General features: G+C 40.4%; 2 protein-coding genes across 4 annotated transcripts in view; both read right to left on the reverse strand.

Moving 5' to 3' along the window:
* Positions 1–1804, reverse strand: part of LOC311269353 (glutamate receptor 3) — a 97551-nt gene extending 95747 nt beyond the window's left edge. Inside the window, exon 1 of one of the 2 annotated variants that reach the window (XM_084373455.1) lies at positions 1734–1804. The gene's annotated coding sequence lies outside the window, so the exon portion shown is untranslated. Of the gene's footprint in view, positions 1–1705 lie in introns of both variants that reach the window. The other variant, XM_084373454.1, reaches the window with a different exon arrangement.
* cchcr1 (coiled-coil alpha-helical rod protein 1) lies at positions 648–10869 on the reverse strand. Of its 2 annotated transcripts, none has more exons than XM_084373458.1 (19): positions 10518–10869; positions 9881–10175; positions 9618–9785; positions 9390–9507; positions 8588–8782; positions 8129–8292; positions 7916–8030; positions 7647–7712; positions 6748–6891; positions 6549–6659; positions 6176–6282; positions 5929–6041; positions 5756–5828; positions 4695–4813; positions 4390–4578; positions 2519–2620; positions 2225–2355; positions 1994–2132; positions 648–1890 (listed from the first exon to the last, which is right to left on the reverse strand). In XM_084373458.1, the coding sequence occupies exons 1-19, from the start codon at positions 10591–10593 to the stop codon at positions 1760–1762; spliced, it is 2556 nt and encodes an 851-aa protein (XP_084229584.1). In that variant the 5' UTR covers positions 10594–10869; the 3' UTR covers positions 648–1759. The 2 variants fall into 2 exon arrangements, with proteins under 2 accessions (XP_084229584.1, XP_084229583.1); XM_084373457.1 differs by having other exon boundaries at positions 7602–7712; positions 10518–10868.
* Between the last annotated feature and the right edge of the window lie 5338 nt (positions 10870–16207).

Genomic DNA, 16207 nt, shown 5'->3' on the forward strand with positions numbered 1-16207 from the left:
TTTTTTTTTTAAATTAAACTTGATGTTTTCATCCTCTGCTTGCCATGATAAATCACCTCGCCAGCTCTGAGTATATCCCTGCAAATTATTTTTGATGCTCTTAGAAAACAGAGCGGGGAAGTCTAGACTTTATTAGTATTTTCCCTCTGCTCTCCCTCGTGCCCTGCATGAGATGTTTTCACCTAGAGGCTCGAAACCTCAAACTATTGCAAAATTTATTAGCGCTCGTGACAACATGACAAATAGCACAATTATCTGGTTCATCGTGATGTTTATCATCATCCATCCTGTGATTGCAACGTCATTTTGAAATTGACCTCCATAAAGAAACTTCAAATAGAAAATATTGATTATTTCAATATGAAATCATGCAGGTCGTCCCAATTGTTCCGATGTAACATGAAGAGAAACAGGTCCAATGCACCAATCACATTAAAACCTACTTTTATCATAACAAAGTCAACATTCTCAGTTCACTATAAATGTGAGAAACTTGTATATTTTTTTTATCCAAATTCTTAATTGAAAATGTCTAGTCATTTTATAGATTGTGACCTCACTACTGACAATTAGCAGTGATTTGAACTGAGATTCATACCAAATCAATAATTGCTTCTTCAATATCTTTCAAAATACTGCCACAGAAGTGCGATACAAAAATACTTTATTAGGTTACACTTTAAATGAACACACACCATAAACATGTAACATCACATAAACATGTAGGATCACAGTCAACAGAACGGACTTCCATTCATATTAGCAGGATATGCCAGCTGTATTTATACCCGACAGGTTTCTCTTTGCCATTTGATGAAAAGCTCGTTGAAACTGACAACTCTAGTAAGATATGTGTATTCATGAATTCATCACCATCTGTTCAGTTATTTTTCATAAACATAAATTCTATTGTCTACACTTTGGCCAAAGTAAGATCGTCATCGTAAACTTTAATTGGGACGAATTTGTAAAGGGAAATATCATTTAAATAAGTAAAATAGATGAAAGTTTGGATCACATTCGTACTGGTGAGGTGATTTAATCCAAGCAAGAGAATGAAAAAAGAGATTATTCTGAAAATGAAAATCTAGACCATGCCTCTTTGATTGGTGGCCACATCTGCCCAAGAAGCAACCTCTGAGTGGCCCAGCATACATAAATCTGATATATGTTAAAATAATTACCTTCATATATTGTGTGTATGTCCGTGTATGTCTCACACACTTAAGTGGTGATGCACATATCAGCCACCAGATAAGAACAATACTAATTTTTATTACGTTTACTTGAATTTGGTTCAAATGTGTCATTATCGAGAGCAAAAAGAGATTTTAAACAGGCTGTAGAAAATGTCTGAACCATCTACATTTACACCTTAAAATCTGGTCAAACAGAATTAGTAATTGACAAGCCCTGCTTGACACATTCACATAAACATCTAAACCTTTCATTCCAGTAGTACTTAAGTAGATTTCACCAATATTTGTGCAGCACAAAATATTAAATAGTTTGTCTGTCAATGTATTTCAAGTATTCTTCCTGGGGACGGACAAAGATGATGTTTTGAAAGAATTTAAACTCAACCATACTGTGTTTGTGAGTGTGATTGATCTTATTCTTCTTATACACCCAGTAGCAATGTGAGATGCATGGTTTCCTGGCAAATTCTTTCCTGACTGTATCTTAAAGCACCAACACTGCCCACCTTCTGTACAATTTAAAGGTGTGTTCACCGGCTCTGGTGAGTCATCTTCAGGTATCAGCTGTGTGGACTGCCTGTGGATGGTCCCACGCTGTCACTCTGTCCCTCCTCCTCCGCAGAGTCCTCGGAGCTGTTTACCACTGCGGCGCTGAGAGAATGAAGCTCCTCCAAAACAGACAGGAGTTTCTCTGACAGGATACAGACAGGCCATCGGCCACATCAGTCATGTCTGTGTAAATGTGAGGACTTAAAATAAGCATCTGACGCATGAAGAGTTAGGACACTAGTTACCGTCTGCAGGGAGTTGGACTTTTGCTCCCACAGGGCAGCTCCTCTCTGAAGGTTTTTCTCTAGGAGCAGCAAAGTTTTGCAGAGCAGCTGTGTGAGCTCTTGTGTACTCACTCGCCAGCCCTCTCTCAGCAACAGTGGCCTGGAACAGATTCGGGTCATAGGAGGCCATCAAAAGAAATGAAGACGGAAACAACATTTTTCGTAACTGTCTTTTGCTTTAAAAAGTTTTACCAGCAGTAGGTTTTTGTCTTTCTCTTTCTCCTTCAGTTGAGTATTCTTGACTTCCCTCTTCTTGTGACGACCTTCTCTCATCTCTTCCTGTTTCCTTGCTGCCTCCCTCTCAAACTGCCGCAAAGTCATAACTGCAAGACACAATACAGAGAGATCAAAGCTACGGGGAGATGTTGCTATATACTGTGTAAACAATTTCAATCGTATTAGTTCACAGACTGCATTACAGATATGACTTCAGCACCCTATGTTAAGCTGCTGTGGGCTAAGGTAGCATGGTTCTAATCCTGCTACCTGCTTTAGTGTGCTCTCTCTTGGCTGTATTGACTTGAACCTCCATCTCTCTCAGCTTCTCGGCACAGCGGTCCTTGATCTCAGACACTCTCTCCTGCAGGGCTGAAGGGGAAAAACAAACACACCACTCCACAATACAGTATCTCACACAATGAGAAACACAGTCTAATGCTGTATTTGTACCTCAGGGGATACACACTGGATTTTATTGCACCTGTTAGCAAATTTTCATAAACAGCAAGACCTCCTCAAACAAGAAGCAGATTGAGTCAATTCGAGACTCATCATTTACAACAACGGTCGTAACACAGCACGCTGGCATTAGCCTAAAGGTCAGAAAAAAGCACTTCTACTTATTTTCTTATTATAACATGAAGTGGAAAACATTCGTTTATCCTTTGTTTCAGTAAAGGAACTAGATTATACAGCAAAGCAATGTAAGACCTGACATTTAAAGGAAATTGGACATGTATATGAAAGGAGTCTCTCACTGTGACAGAGGGGGGGATTGTCACCTACAGTAACTCTACAGTTACCCTGAGCTCTGCAGAGCTTTATAGTGTTTGTTTTTTCATCCCACAACTTTACTGTTCAGTCTCACTGCTCTCATAGCATCGTCTCTGGCTGCCGCAGGAAGCTGTTTTTTAGCTAAAAAGCTCTAAGCCACCCACCGTGCCCTGCATGTCCAGCACCAAATGGCAGACAGACAATGGTAGCAGCTAGCAGGTAACAAAAAGAGGAGCATTTAGCAGCTGAAGAGCTAGATATTTCCCTCAGGAGCAGGCGGAAGGCAAAACAGTGCTGAAAGACAATGAATACTGGACTTGGACAAACACAACTACAAATGAATGTTAATGTTGCACCATAACTACTGAAGAGCGATGCTGGAGGCATGTTTGCCATATCGTCTCAAAATAATAGTTCTGAGGTTATGTCAAAGATGTCTGTGTATCGTCTTGCAGAGGTATCTGCTGAAGTCAGCATGCTAAGCAACTAGCCCCACAGTGTGTGTGTGGAATATGAATGAACAACAGGGGGCCATTTCTTACACATTGCACCTTTAAGGTAAAGATTCACTATTAGTCTAAAAAATCTTCAAGACATGATAAGCATTAAAACCGGTTTTGCTTGCATTAATTATTCCTTCTGTTTATACTGTACAACATCCCCTCTTTTTTATCCATCCCTCCACTGCAGCTCAACAGGGAAACTGTCCATGGAACACAAATATTGAATTGGAACTATTGTCCTAAAAATACTCCAAGTGGTTTGGCTCACTAAGACTGCTAAAGCCTCATATTACTTCATTATTGAAGTGTTCTCCCAATGTTTTAGATTGAAAGTGCTTTACAAGGGGGTCTTTTAATTCAAACCAAATCAGTTTATTTATATAGCCCAAAATCACAATCACATTGCCTCAGTAGGCTTTACAGTCTGCACAGTGAACGCCATCCTCTGTCCTTAGACCCTAAATTCAAGTTAGGAAAAACGCCAAACTGCCAGTATGAACAGGAGGAATGAATAAAACCCTGTCTCGTTGATCATATGGGCACCTGACAGACTTGAAAAACTGTAACCCTGTCCTGGCTGTTTCAAGCTAATCCTTTTCCTAAGTGGCAAGTTTAAATCCTTTCACCAACTGGGAAAAAACATATTAGGGAAACTTAGTAACTCTCCCTGAACAACTACAGTCAAGGTGCTCTTGAGAACTTAATCCCCAACTGCTCCAGTGAAGCTGCCGAGCAGACAGGAGTGGCCAGGTGTGAATACGTGGAGACTCTGACGAAGGGCAATTCTGAAAAAGAGCTCAGTCTGCTTTCCCCTGGATAAGTCAAGGTTGAAAAACAGTCATACCGCAGCCGCCGCCTCACCTCGTTCGCTGTGCTCCTGCTGGCTGAGCAGCTCAGAGCGGAGTTTCTCCAGGTTGTGTTTGCTCTCCTCCAGCTGGGCCTGGATCTGCTGCAGGCTCTGCTCGGCCTCCTCTCTGCCAGCCGCAGCCTGCCGGACCTCCATCCAGCTTTGCTCCAGCTCCTGCTGCTGCTGCCTCAGTTTGCTCTCATCTGAGGAGGATGTACAAAGGTAAACTGAAGTGCATTAAACTGCCAAAACACGGCTACCCAATAGATAAACAGATAATACGTTATAATAAGGTGTTGGGAGTTGTAAGAGTACTCACACTGTTCTTTCAGATCTGCCAGAGTTTTCTCGATGAGCTCTGGGGTTCTTTTGAGCTCCTGTGTCAGCTTGTCTCTCTCTTCACACACCAAACTAAGCTCTGTCTTGAGGTTTGTGATGCTGCAGGGCAACAAAGACAAGATGGCAGAGCAAATAAAGGAGCAGAGTCAAGCAGAAAGGTAAAGAAGTAACTGCACAGTGCATAGCAAAGTAGGCCAGACTCTAAACAGACAGAAAGCAACTGTTTTTACATGTGGCCTAATGACTCTGCATATTGAGTCGTATTGTGATGGATTGACAAATTATATAAAAAAAATACATATATGATTTCAACCATGTCATCCAGCCCAATATCAAAACGTAACAAAGCTGCATAGGTGCCTTTATGCTTATTTTGAAAAGCAAAATGCCTTTTCAAATATTAAGTTTGTAGTGGTTCTTTGAATCAGGCTACTAACTCTCTGAATCAAGTGTTGATGGATTAAATTTATGCTTAAAATGTTACCAGTAATTACGCATTTTAACTTAACCAGTAAAAATACAAAAGACACCTGCTGCTAACAGCTTATGAATGTAAAAAACATGCTTGACTTTCCTCAATTCATGTTAAAAAATTATATATTTTGATTTTGGAGGCTGTTGATCAGAATAAGCATTTTTGAGACATCCCTTTAGGCTTTATTGTAATTGCAACCTGCATTTGGAGTCAACCTTGACATTTTGGAGTAAATATGTGATCAAATAATTTTTTTAAAATAATTGGCAGTCCGCCACAGGCATAATGTGACACCTTCCAGAGCACACATAATGACGAATATTTGAATTTGTACGTGTGTTTGGAAAACTTTTTGACAGATATTAAATCACTGCAGCCACTTAAGAATTTGTTGCATTTTGTTTCAAGCGAGCACTGAGACTGAATAGCTATTTTCCTAATGTAATGGTTGATTAATTATGTGTTAAACCAAACCCTAAAAAAGGCTTTCTTGTACCCAGGTTGGGTAAAAATCCTTTCTGTGCATTCATCATGTAAAAATGACGTGTGTGTATGAAACCTCATACCTGTCTGCAGCTTGTTCTGCCTGTTTACTGGCCCGCTGAACTTTCTGCAGAGCAGCCGTCCTCATGATCAAACCTGACAGAGGAAAACATTGTGATGTACTGTCTTCAGCAGGCATATTAATTTTAAACTGAAGCACTGCAATCGGCACATTAAGATGCTTATTAAATCACACCTTGAATTGTCTCCACTCGTCCTTTAGCAAAAGTTAGCCTCTGGGTTAAAGTGCCGAGCTTTGTTTGAGCTGCATCCACTTGTGCCACCTTGCTTTCAAATGCCAGACTGAACCTGCGAGGCACAGAATGTGTGAATATACAGCATTAATTGCAACAAAACTGAAAACTGAACATGCTTTATCCTTCATTTCTTTTCTAATTGATTGAGTAATTCTCCTATTTTTTAATGCAGAACATTTATTTTACCTGTGCACAGCTTCTGTGAGAGTTTTGAGTTCAGTCTCTGCTTTCTGATTCTGTGACTTCAGCTGGAAGATTTCCTTGTGAGCTTGAACCAAGTCCTGTTTTAATGTCTGGGAATAAAACACACATCCATATAATTGAGTATCTTACACAAATCCACTGTGACTCTCAGTTTTGAGAATGTCTCCTTTCCCAGCTGCTGTTCTTAAACCCACAACTACAACTTGAACCTAGCAAAGTTTTCACATAGTCAGCATTTTGTGCGGTGCTACAAATGTACAAGCGTTTATCACTTTGCTAAGCAGCCCCAAATTTATAGTGCATCATCAAATTTTCAGACAGCCACGTAAATCACATCACTCGCTCTGGTACTAACCTCCTTTTCCACTCTCTCCAAGTCCAGCTCAGCTATCCTGTCATCTAGACTGTGTTGGAGCAAACTAGCACGATGCTGCTCCTGCTGGAGCTGCTGCTCCATGGATCTGACCTAAAAACACAGAGCCACACTTTAAAACAGTTTCAAACACAATGGGCATGTTTGTACTGTGGTAAACTAAGTATGATAGTTTATATACTGTTGAAAGAAGGTGATCCTTCTCCCCTCTTAGTTCAATGTCCTTCGAGCGAAGCTGGACACATAACTTGAACACTTTCTCTCTCCAGAGCTGAAGCACTTTAAGTCCGTCACATCCATTCTTCGCAAGTGGGTCTGTTGAGATCTATGGATACATACAAATGAGTGGTAAATGTACACACTTATTCAATAAATGCTTCATATGCACATGGGTAATTATTGCTTACAAATTAGCCTTGGTGTTTTCCAAAGCATTCTCAAGCTTTTAAAAATGATAAGTGCTTTTTCCTGTCAACCCACAGAAACCAAAGCAATCAGAGAGGAGTTTTTTTTCCCCAAGTAACCTCTGCAAAAACACTAATGAACATATTGTGACCACCTGTATCACACAACTTTCAAGTTCCTAAGATCACTTTGACATTTATTCTAAACTAACCAAAATGCAATTCAAGAGTAAGAAGAATCCATTCAAAGGGATGAAAAATGCTTAATATGTCACCTGCAGAGTCATACTTTATGTGCAGGTCATTTGGATAGACCTTAGGTGAAGTGTTCAGTCAACTGAATTGCTCCTGCAGGGCTTCACCATCCTATCTGGAGCTTTTCCATCAATCTTAAACCCTGTGGTCTGCATAAGTGTCTTCAAGAACCATGAAGTGCAGCCAAACTCCTCTCTCTCTTTTATTCAGACTTTTGGGATATGAAAACTTCACAACTTAAAGCCTACAGCACACAATGACAGACAGCTGCTTGGTGTACACAGGAGAGAAGTGGCTCGGCCTGCAAGTGTTGCTGCTGCTCATCGTGCTATCAGCATAGACTTGTATCACACATCACTATTTGAGGAACAGTCACCTTCTTCACCATTTTCTCTTCTTGCAGGGTAAGTATCTCACTCACAGAGTTGAGCCTGACAGTCAAAAGCTCTGTTGTCATCTGAAGAGCTGCTTTCTCTTTGTTCAGCCTCTACAAAATGGAGAATATTAGAATATAAAGTGCACAATACTATAATAGACAGGATTATTACAATACACGTTACACTTAACACTTATTTGCTTTATAATTTCTTCTTTAAGCCGCAAAAAAGAACAACATTTTAAGTTATATTTTCTCATGCAATTACTTTACAGTAGGCTGATTGCAATCAATAATGTTTATATTGCCTTCACCTCAACAGTGTCATTTAATCGCTCCTTCTCTCCTTTCTCTGGGGCGAGCTGGCCGATGTAATTTCTGAGGCTGTGCAGCGTTGCTGATTGTGTCTCAAAAGCCTGTCCCATTTGGCTGAAAAATAAACCCCATCCCCCAATAAAATCAGTGAATCTGACTACAAAGTGCTATAGATGTTTCAGCTCTGTTCAGTTTTAGATTGACTGTGGCACCTTAAATGTTCTCTCAGCCCATCTCTCTCAGTGGATACCTCTGCCAGAGTGCTTTTTAGCTGCAGCACTTCTGAGGTCATTGATTGAAGTCTGTCCTGTAGTTCACTGTTTGTTTTCCTTGCTGCAGCCAACTCTGCACTGTGGGAAGCATTCAGCTGTTGCAGCTGAAAGTGAATAGAAGCAAACAATGGAAATTTAGGACGTATACAAATAATGATGTAATACCTTATTGATCCCCAAGGAGAAGTTCTCCTTTCACTTGTTTTCCTCCTGAGGAAGGTCAGAGTAAAGTGTCCATTACAGAAAAGCTGTGCTACGTGCTCTGCGTCCTGCTCAGGGATGCAGCAGCCGGAGCACATGCCTGCTGACATGGGCTGTGGGATGCAGGGTCTTGAGCTGAAGTCGCTCAGATTAGTCTATGATGGTATTCATTTTCCTTGTAGAGATTGTGCTACACACCTCCGCCTCCTGCTTCTTGTGCATTTCTTCCAGCTGTTCTGACAGTCGAAGAGTCTGCTGTTTGGCCTCCTCCTCAGCCTGTAACCTGCCCATTTCGGCCTTCAGAGCAAGGTCCTGGGCCTCCTCTTTGCTCCTCTCTACATCTCTCCTCAGCCTTGTAACTTCCTCAGCGGACTCACCCTTTAGTCTTTCAAGCTACAAGAAATAAAAATGTTGATAAACATAAAACAATCTTTATATATATATGACACTAATGATAGTGAAACTTGCTAAATTAAAACTGTCCGTTAACTGCAAGGTATATTTTATCTTCTTTTTATATTTTGTTATATTTGTTCACTGAAGCTGTGTGTTTGTGATTTGTCGTTTTATGTCTTATGTTATTTCATTTGTTTTCAGTTCTTTATACTTAGATTTGTTGATTCTTTACTATTTTAATTTGTATTTTTTGTCTTTGAAATGTTAATCATGTTTCTGAAACTGTGTTTGTTGTTTGTCATTTTATGTCTTGTGTTATTTCACTTGCTTTCTGGTCTTTATCCTTAGCTTTGTTGATACTATTGTAATTTGTATTTTTTTTGGTCATTGAAATGTTAATAAGGACCCCAGGAAGACTAGCAATTACTCTTTGGAAGCGTATGAGGTTCCATTAAAGAGTGAAAATTATCATAAAACTACAAGAGTGTACCAAAAACACCAGACTGCAAACTGCCAAAATAAGTTACAGGATCACTGTAATTCTCAGGTGATCTTTGTCAACAACAGAGTCGAAATGAAATGTTTTGTCAGTAAACAGCATTACCTGTGAACTTATTTTCTCCTTCTGAGCACTGTTGTGAATGAGCTCTTCTCTGATCTGGCGGAGTTCAGTCTTTGTCTTACATAGCTCTTCATGCACTGTTTCCAACTCACAGCTCTGTCTGTCACACAAAGGTTATGCCATGTTAAGATTGTTCAACATGATTCATCGCTAAACTCTGAAATGTTTGGTTACGTAGACAATGTCAGACAACAGGAGCATATCTCCTACCTGTTCACAGTGCCGTCTCGGTCTCTCATCTCTTCCCTGTGTCTCCCTGCAGTGTCCTTCAGGGCCTCCACCTGCCTCTTCAACCTCTCAGCTTCCGCCTTATGCTTCTCTGCCTCTCGACGCCACTCTGACTCCCATCTGGACCACTGCTCACTTATTTCTAGACATCTGTATTTGAGGGAGAGAAGCTTTTTGTGATCCTGACATGCCACTTTACAGTGAAAACTGGTAATTCTGACAAGAGAAAGCATATTGTAGAATACCTTGTCCTAGGGTCTGATGGATCATCCACAGGGATCCTTCCTCTTATGCTGTCCCCTTGTAACATCATGATCCTCTGATTTTCCTTCCTCAGCTCCAAGATTTCCTGCTGGGCCTGACTGATGGCAAGCCATGGACTGGCAGGACTGGGATCCCCTGAAGGCACTGATGCTACGCCTGGACTTATCCAAGAGATGGGTGGTGTTGCCCCTGGCTTTTGAACAGCTCTGTGTGGTCCAGCAAATGGGACACTCGATGCAAAGTGCGATGGGGGTACCAGGTCGTCCTGGACAGTCCCTTGAAAATATCATAATATAAATGTTTATTTGTGCGCATGCGTTAGTTTGTCCAGTCGTGTGTACCAAGATAATGATGCTTCCTAAGCGGAGCCATTTCACAACGAGCTTTCAAGAAAGTTACAAAGATAAACAAGACAGTTTACAGACTCCCCTGAATACAACCCCATCTTGTTAAATGTTGGTTTACGCTAACGCTGACAAATGCAGACAAGTCGTGTTGAGCCAGGTAACGAAACACTGTAGGCTAAGGTAAGCTAGCTAACATTATCTTGAACTTAACATTCGTTTGAAGTTACAAGAAAATGTCAACCAGCCATGCGGCGAAAACAAAGCCACTTACTTGAAGTCGCTGGTGAGGTAAAGTCCGTGGGTACTATGAGCCTTTCTTTTCCCAAGTTATGTCTCTCCATGTTCATCACTGTAAACCATAAACTTTGCTAACTGTCCGAGGTTGTTTGGGTGTTCTTAACGGTTGTTCTCCCGCGAGTCACGTCATTCGTCGTTGCCTTAGTTACGGGTTACCAAGCGGTGACCAAGCTCCTCAATTCGACTTTGTTTGCTAACGTTAGCCAACTTTTAATCCTCAATTTACGCGTTGGTTAACCTGCAAATGCCTGCAACATAATGGCAAAAATGTATGTTCATGAAGTTATTGTAAATCGAATGATTTATCAACATAACTGCAATATATTACAATCGCGCAGTGCATCACGGGAAAGTGAAAGGAACCTGAAAGCGCCGTGGGAGTCCTTTCCCCTGACTGATGTCTTGCAGGGTGTTCTTCCTCTAAGGCTTCATTGAAGTCTCATCGCAGGAACCCTGCATTGGCTCTAATATATATTATAATATAATATAGATTTCTAATATAGATTTCCTGATAGACCAATTTCAGGAAACATAGGTCTTTAAGTTCCTTCTTTAGTGCATTAGAAATCACAAAGCATTTTTTTGTTGTTAGATATTAAAATTAAACAATTAACACTGGCAGGGGAATCACAACAGAGAGATCAAAATACTATACCACGTGAAAACAATTAATTATATTTCTCCCAACGCATCCCTTAATGTAGAAACTCCTATCAGTTCTGATAAATAAGAGCATTCACATGGGATTTATTTATATGTGAGATCAATTTTAGGGAATGTACCACTCTTTTCTTCTGACACAGGTTCCATGAGGCATTTTTAGTTCGGATATTAGTGAGATAGTGAGAGACATAATTGTGATGTGTGAGTGTGCGAGTGCAGTGTAATAAACCTAATGAAGTGATAACCTGAAATTATTCCTCCTTTGCCTGGGACTCCCTCACCGCAGGACCCAGGGGTGTCTGACAGCCAGACCATTTCTGCATGATATCTCTGGTCCTGCAGAGATGGGAGCATCGAGCATGCTTTTGGGGCAGCAACTAAGTGGAGGTTTGACTGATAATTGGTGATAATTTGGTCATGTAACTGAATTTTGGGGTTGAGGTGCATCTATAAATATGTTTCCTCCAACTGTAAGATTATCAGTGGTTGAATAATTTACATTAAGGATTTGCATATTTGACAGATTTCTGTGTGCTTCCTCTCCTGTATCTGCAGTGATGCAAAATTTGCACACATTGCATTTGTGCTGTAAATCTATAAACTGGAAGCATGCACTCAGCCTTCAAATGAAGGACTGCATTACTCATTATACAATTAGCATGATATTCACTAGTCAGTATTGCAATAATCAGTGTAAACCCCTTTATTTGCATATATCCTGTTGCAATATTTTCCTGTGGTATCACCAGCAGTTGTTTCTGTTTGCTATTACCTAGAGTATATCCTCTTTCTCTTCAGCTGCCATGACCCACTTTCCCCCTGGGGTTCATTAAAGTTTCATCCTATCTAATGTAATCTATTTATGGTGTATTCAAGGAACAAAGAGACATTATAGTTGTATTCATTTACATAAAGGATTACACATACCGATACAGCCTAATAACATGAACATAATAAATGACAGTGGATGTGGCCAATAAATGTCTCAACAAATTACAAAAATATCTAAAAATACACATACATTGCCAGTGCAGCATAAGGTGAACCATGTGAAATATATTTAATGTAGTGAAGTAGTAGTTTGAGGATAACAGTGCAAGTGCTGTGCATTATTTTGGCACGTTGCTATCATATCCTCTCAGCACTCGCCAGGCACTGCAGTAGGTCCTGAAGAACAAAGCAGAGAAAAGAGGGATCGGAAGGGGCCACCGGGAATCCGGAAAACAAAGACAACGCTGACCCTTATTAGAAAGAGGGCAGAATTAAGATGCAGCTCCATGTCTTTGAGGATTCTTAAGTGTTAATAAAGGTGGCCCTTCACTGCATATAGTTCTTGAAAGGACAGCTAAAAAGAACATTTTGAAAAATGCAGACAGCAGCTGAGACATGTTTGTGAAATGTTACCAAAATGGTCAATGTGGCAAATTGACCTGACTCCAGGTTGCAGCAGTAGCAGCAGGATATAGCACAGACAATCAGAGCCCAATCGTGCAGCTCCTCCTGGGGGATTCTGTGGAGTTCCCAGGTCATATGTAATCCTATCATAGTGGTTTGCCTCAGGATCTCCTCCCAGTTGGATGTAGACATCCTTATCAGATGCCCAAACCACCTAAACTGGTTCCTTTCGATTTGCTGGGGAAGCAGTTCTACTCCCAGCACCTTTTGACTGTTTCCTCACGCAGAGCAATAATATTGTTTTGGTCACAACTCAGTGCTCACAACTTCTTTCTATTGTGTCTTGTGACAAAGCTATACTCACGCTCAGGTTAGGTTTAAGTGCAAAAAGCACTTGGTTAGGGTTAGAAAAAGACCATGTTTTGGATTAAAAATGCAATATGTAAGAATTGGCCACCTGTCAAATTCATACTTAAACACATAAACAAATAAGGGCAGCATATCCCCAGATTAACTACTAACTGCTGCTAACTGTAGCTGCCATTAGCTCGATAGCTCAGTTTGCAATGCAGCTAGTGGTACGGACAGGAAGCTTGAGGACATGGGGAGTTTACTCCTAGTGTTTTCAGCTGGTTAGCATGCAAACTTCAATAGATATCTATGTAATAGAATACATGGCCATTATAATGTCAACACTGTTGTTTCTTTACATTCTGTTGATCATTTTAGTTTGGGAATTATTCTTCCTAAAATTCTTAAATATTGCACCTTTAAAATATTAGTTTTTTCTCACCACAAACGCAGCCGGAAATTGTTGCAAGGTCTCCTTAAAAATTTCCTGTGGCGTCACACATATAAATCTTAAAAGTCTGTGGTCGTTTGTCGAAAATATCCAGTGGTTTCACAAATACAGATGTTGAAAGGGAGTCTAGAACTGCAATTACTGGCTGTAAATCACCATCCCCTCCACCTCCCGATATGAAAGTCAGGTCATAAACATGTAATCTGAACGTGATATGCCTACGACACCTACAAATATGAATGTATCAGGGGTTTGCAGCTGGTTTGTTAGCTACAAACATTGTATCCTGGCGACTGGGCTGCATTTATCTATCCCTGCCTCCTGACCCATTGAGGAATTTTCAAGAACTACTTTATGCTTGAACAAACTCTCAGTCTCTGCTCAACCAAACAACATTGGGTCGTGACATAATGGTCCCACCACCCACAAGGACTGGCCTAAAGGTTCAGCGCAATACTAATCAGGCTGAAAGAGTCACCCTTGGCTACACACATGGACTGAGGCAAATACAAATGCAGAGATTAAATACATGGTGTCTGACAGATTCACTTCAGTTTGTCTTTTGATGCCCATCACACCGTGGCAACATTCCTTTAGAGAACAACAGCTAGACACGCCTAACCCATCGTCCGTTCAACCCAAGATATGATCAAAGATCAACAAGATCCTCTTCATTATAAAAGAGAATGAAAGCATTTCTCATATTCACACTTAAGGACAATGGATATCCTGTTCACACCCATGGCCACGGAAGCTGCTTTATCTTCATCCCCAATCAAGCTGATTCAGCATACACTTAAGGTTCATGTGGAGAATCTGTCCATGACTGCAAATATCGGGACTGGGAGTATCTTTAATTAAAAGGTCTTCCTTTCAAAATGTGCTTGTTGAACTCACATGCCACAAGGATACTCCATTTAAATAATCTATGTTAGAAACCCACTACTATAGATGCCTCAAACAGAAACTGTTCGCTGCATGAGCATCAACTGAGAATAAATAATGAAATTTTGTTATTATAAAAAGCTTCCCTTGTTTTGGTAATCCATCTTAAAACAGACATCACAAGGCAGCATCTGTTCCAGGACTGTAAAGACGATCTCTCAGCTCTATACATGTGCAGATCAGTGCATCACAGCTATAGCTGCTGGGCATTTTTTTTTTAAAAAGACAGGCTTATGTGGGAAAATGTTTGCTCTGTCAGCAACTGTCTGGACTCTACGTTGGTGGATTTCTAGTGTACAGTATGGCGGGGGAAGATTTCAGTGTGACATCTTATATATGTCTTATAGTTTCCCTCTGCTCTAAAAATGTGTTTTTCTTGACACTAGAAGGCTGTTTTCACATTAATTGCTGAAATTGTGGTTTCCTCTGTGCTCACTGAAAGTCTGATATTAAAGAATAAGTTCGCCCAAAAATGCTACTCACCCCCTTGCCGATGGAAAGTCAGGGGAAGTTTCATAGTCGACAAAACATTGCTGGAGCTTGTCCCCATCTACTTCAGTTGTTTAGGGGAATGCTGGAACAGTTTTGCTGTGAAGCTCCAGAAATGGACTGCAAACCACTTTTCCATCAGCATGAGGTTGAGTAGATAATGACTTTTCATTTAGGGTGAACTGTTTCTTTAAGAGGCTGGTTTTACAAGCAAGATTTGTGACATCACAAATAGCTTGGAAGCAAATTGTAAGATTTACATGTTTTGTTATACGACATGGAAAACATCATTAAATGTCCCACAATTAAATTATAAAGCACGTCACTATGTCGAACACGGAGACTCATCTACTCACCAGTTTGTCTTACAAGCCAACTTTAGGTACAGACTATTCTAACTCTGAATTTACAACTTGTAGATTGATCAATATAAAGAAAACCTGTATAGTAATTGTGCAAGACGCTTAGTGGTGGTGACGTTTTAGTCATGCAAGCGCAGTGTAGTTTATCTATAGCCTAACATTAGCTTTCCACTTACAATCATCTGTGGAGATTATATTGCTGAACAAAACATGTATCATAAGCTTGCGTTTGCAACGGAGCTTAGCGATATTCAAAAATCCGACAGGCTTCTTGTCGAGTCAACCAGGGCAATGCTACAAAAGTACGTCATCCCCACACAACTCTATGGGAGCAGCATATTACCAGAGTAACCAGTAGGTGATGCTAACTGTGGCTTCTGTTAGTAGACAGGGCTGGCTAGGAATAGCAGATCAGCGTGCTAACTTTAGCAGAAATCTCTCCAACACCACATGTCGAACCTATTATTTCTTTACTTCCTGTTGATAATTTGACTTAATTTTTCCAATGTTTTCAACATATTGCTCCTTTAAACACATCAGCCAACAAGCAAGTGAAGGAGCACAAGAGGCAACAACACAATCATCTCAATGATTTTCCGTTTCATAATGACAGAGTGCCCACTTTCACTTCCCTGGACTAATTTCCTGCCACCTGTTGTCATTTTTTTTCGCCTCATAGCAGTTCACTGTTATGGCTACATAGAATCCACGCATTACTCATGCAATCTGCTTGTTAAACAAGTGTGGGCCTGATGTTTCAGAGCTGTCAAAGCAAGGCTTTTCCCCCCCTTCTTTTCTTTTTTTTTTTTTTGAGACACATTATCCAACAGTGATGAGATAACAGATGTATAAATTGGGTATTGTTTACACTTTGCAACAAGGAGATGAGCTGATTAGGAATGCAATTTAAAAAGATATTACAAAGCCAGGGGGAAAACACGCTGGAGGATTGTTTTCTGGCGCTTTCTCGCCCTATAGCTACCCCCATTTTGCCGTGCTTGTCACAAT

The sequence above is a fragment of the Pagrus pagrus genome, assembly GCF_965226575.1.
Source record: "Pagrus pagrus genome assembly, chromosome: 14".
In the NCBI taxonomy this organism is placed as follows: Eukaryota; Metazoa; Chordata; class Actinopteri; order Spariformes; family Sparidae; genus Pagrus; species Pagrus pagrus.

Excerpts from the sequence above, each read along its gene's own strand:
- cchcr1 (XM_084373457.1), bottom strand. The coding sequence starts at position 10,593 with ATGAACATGGAGAGACATAACTTGGGAAAAGAAAGGCTCATAGTACCC. Across the intron at positions 4,579-4,694 it reads GGCAGATCTGAAAGAACAGT|ATGAGAGCAAACTGAGGCAG; the intron begins GTGAGTACTCTT and ends CATCCTCCTCAG. Across the intron at positions 1,891-1,993 it reads AGTCCAACTCCCTGCAGACG|AGAAACTCCTGTCTGTTTTG; the intron begins GTAACTAGTGTC and ends GTATCCTGTCAG.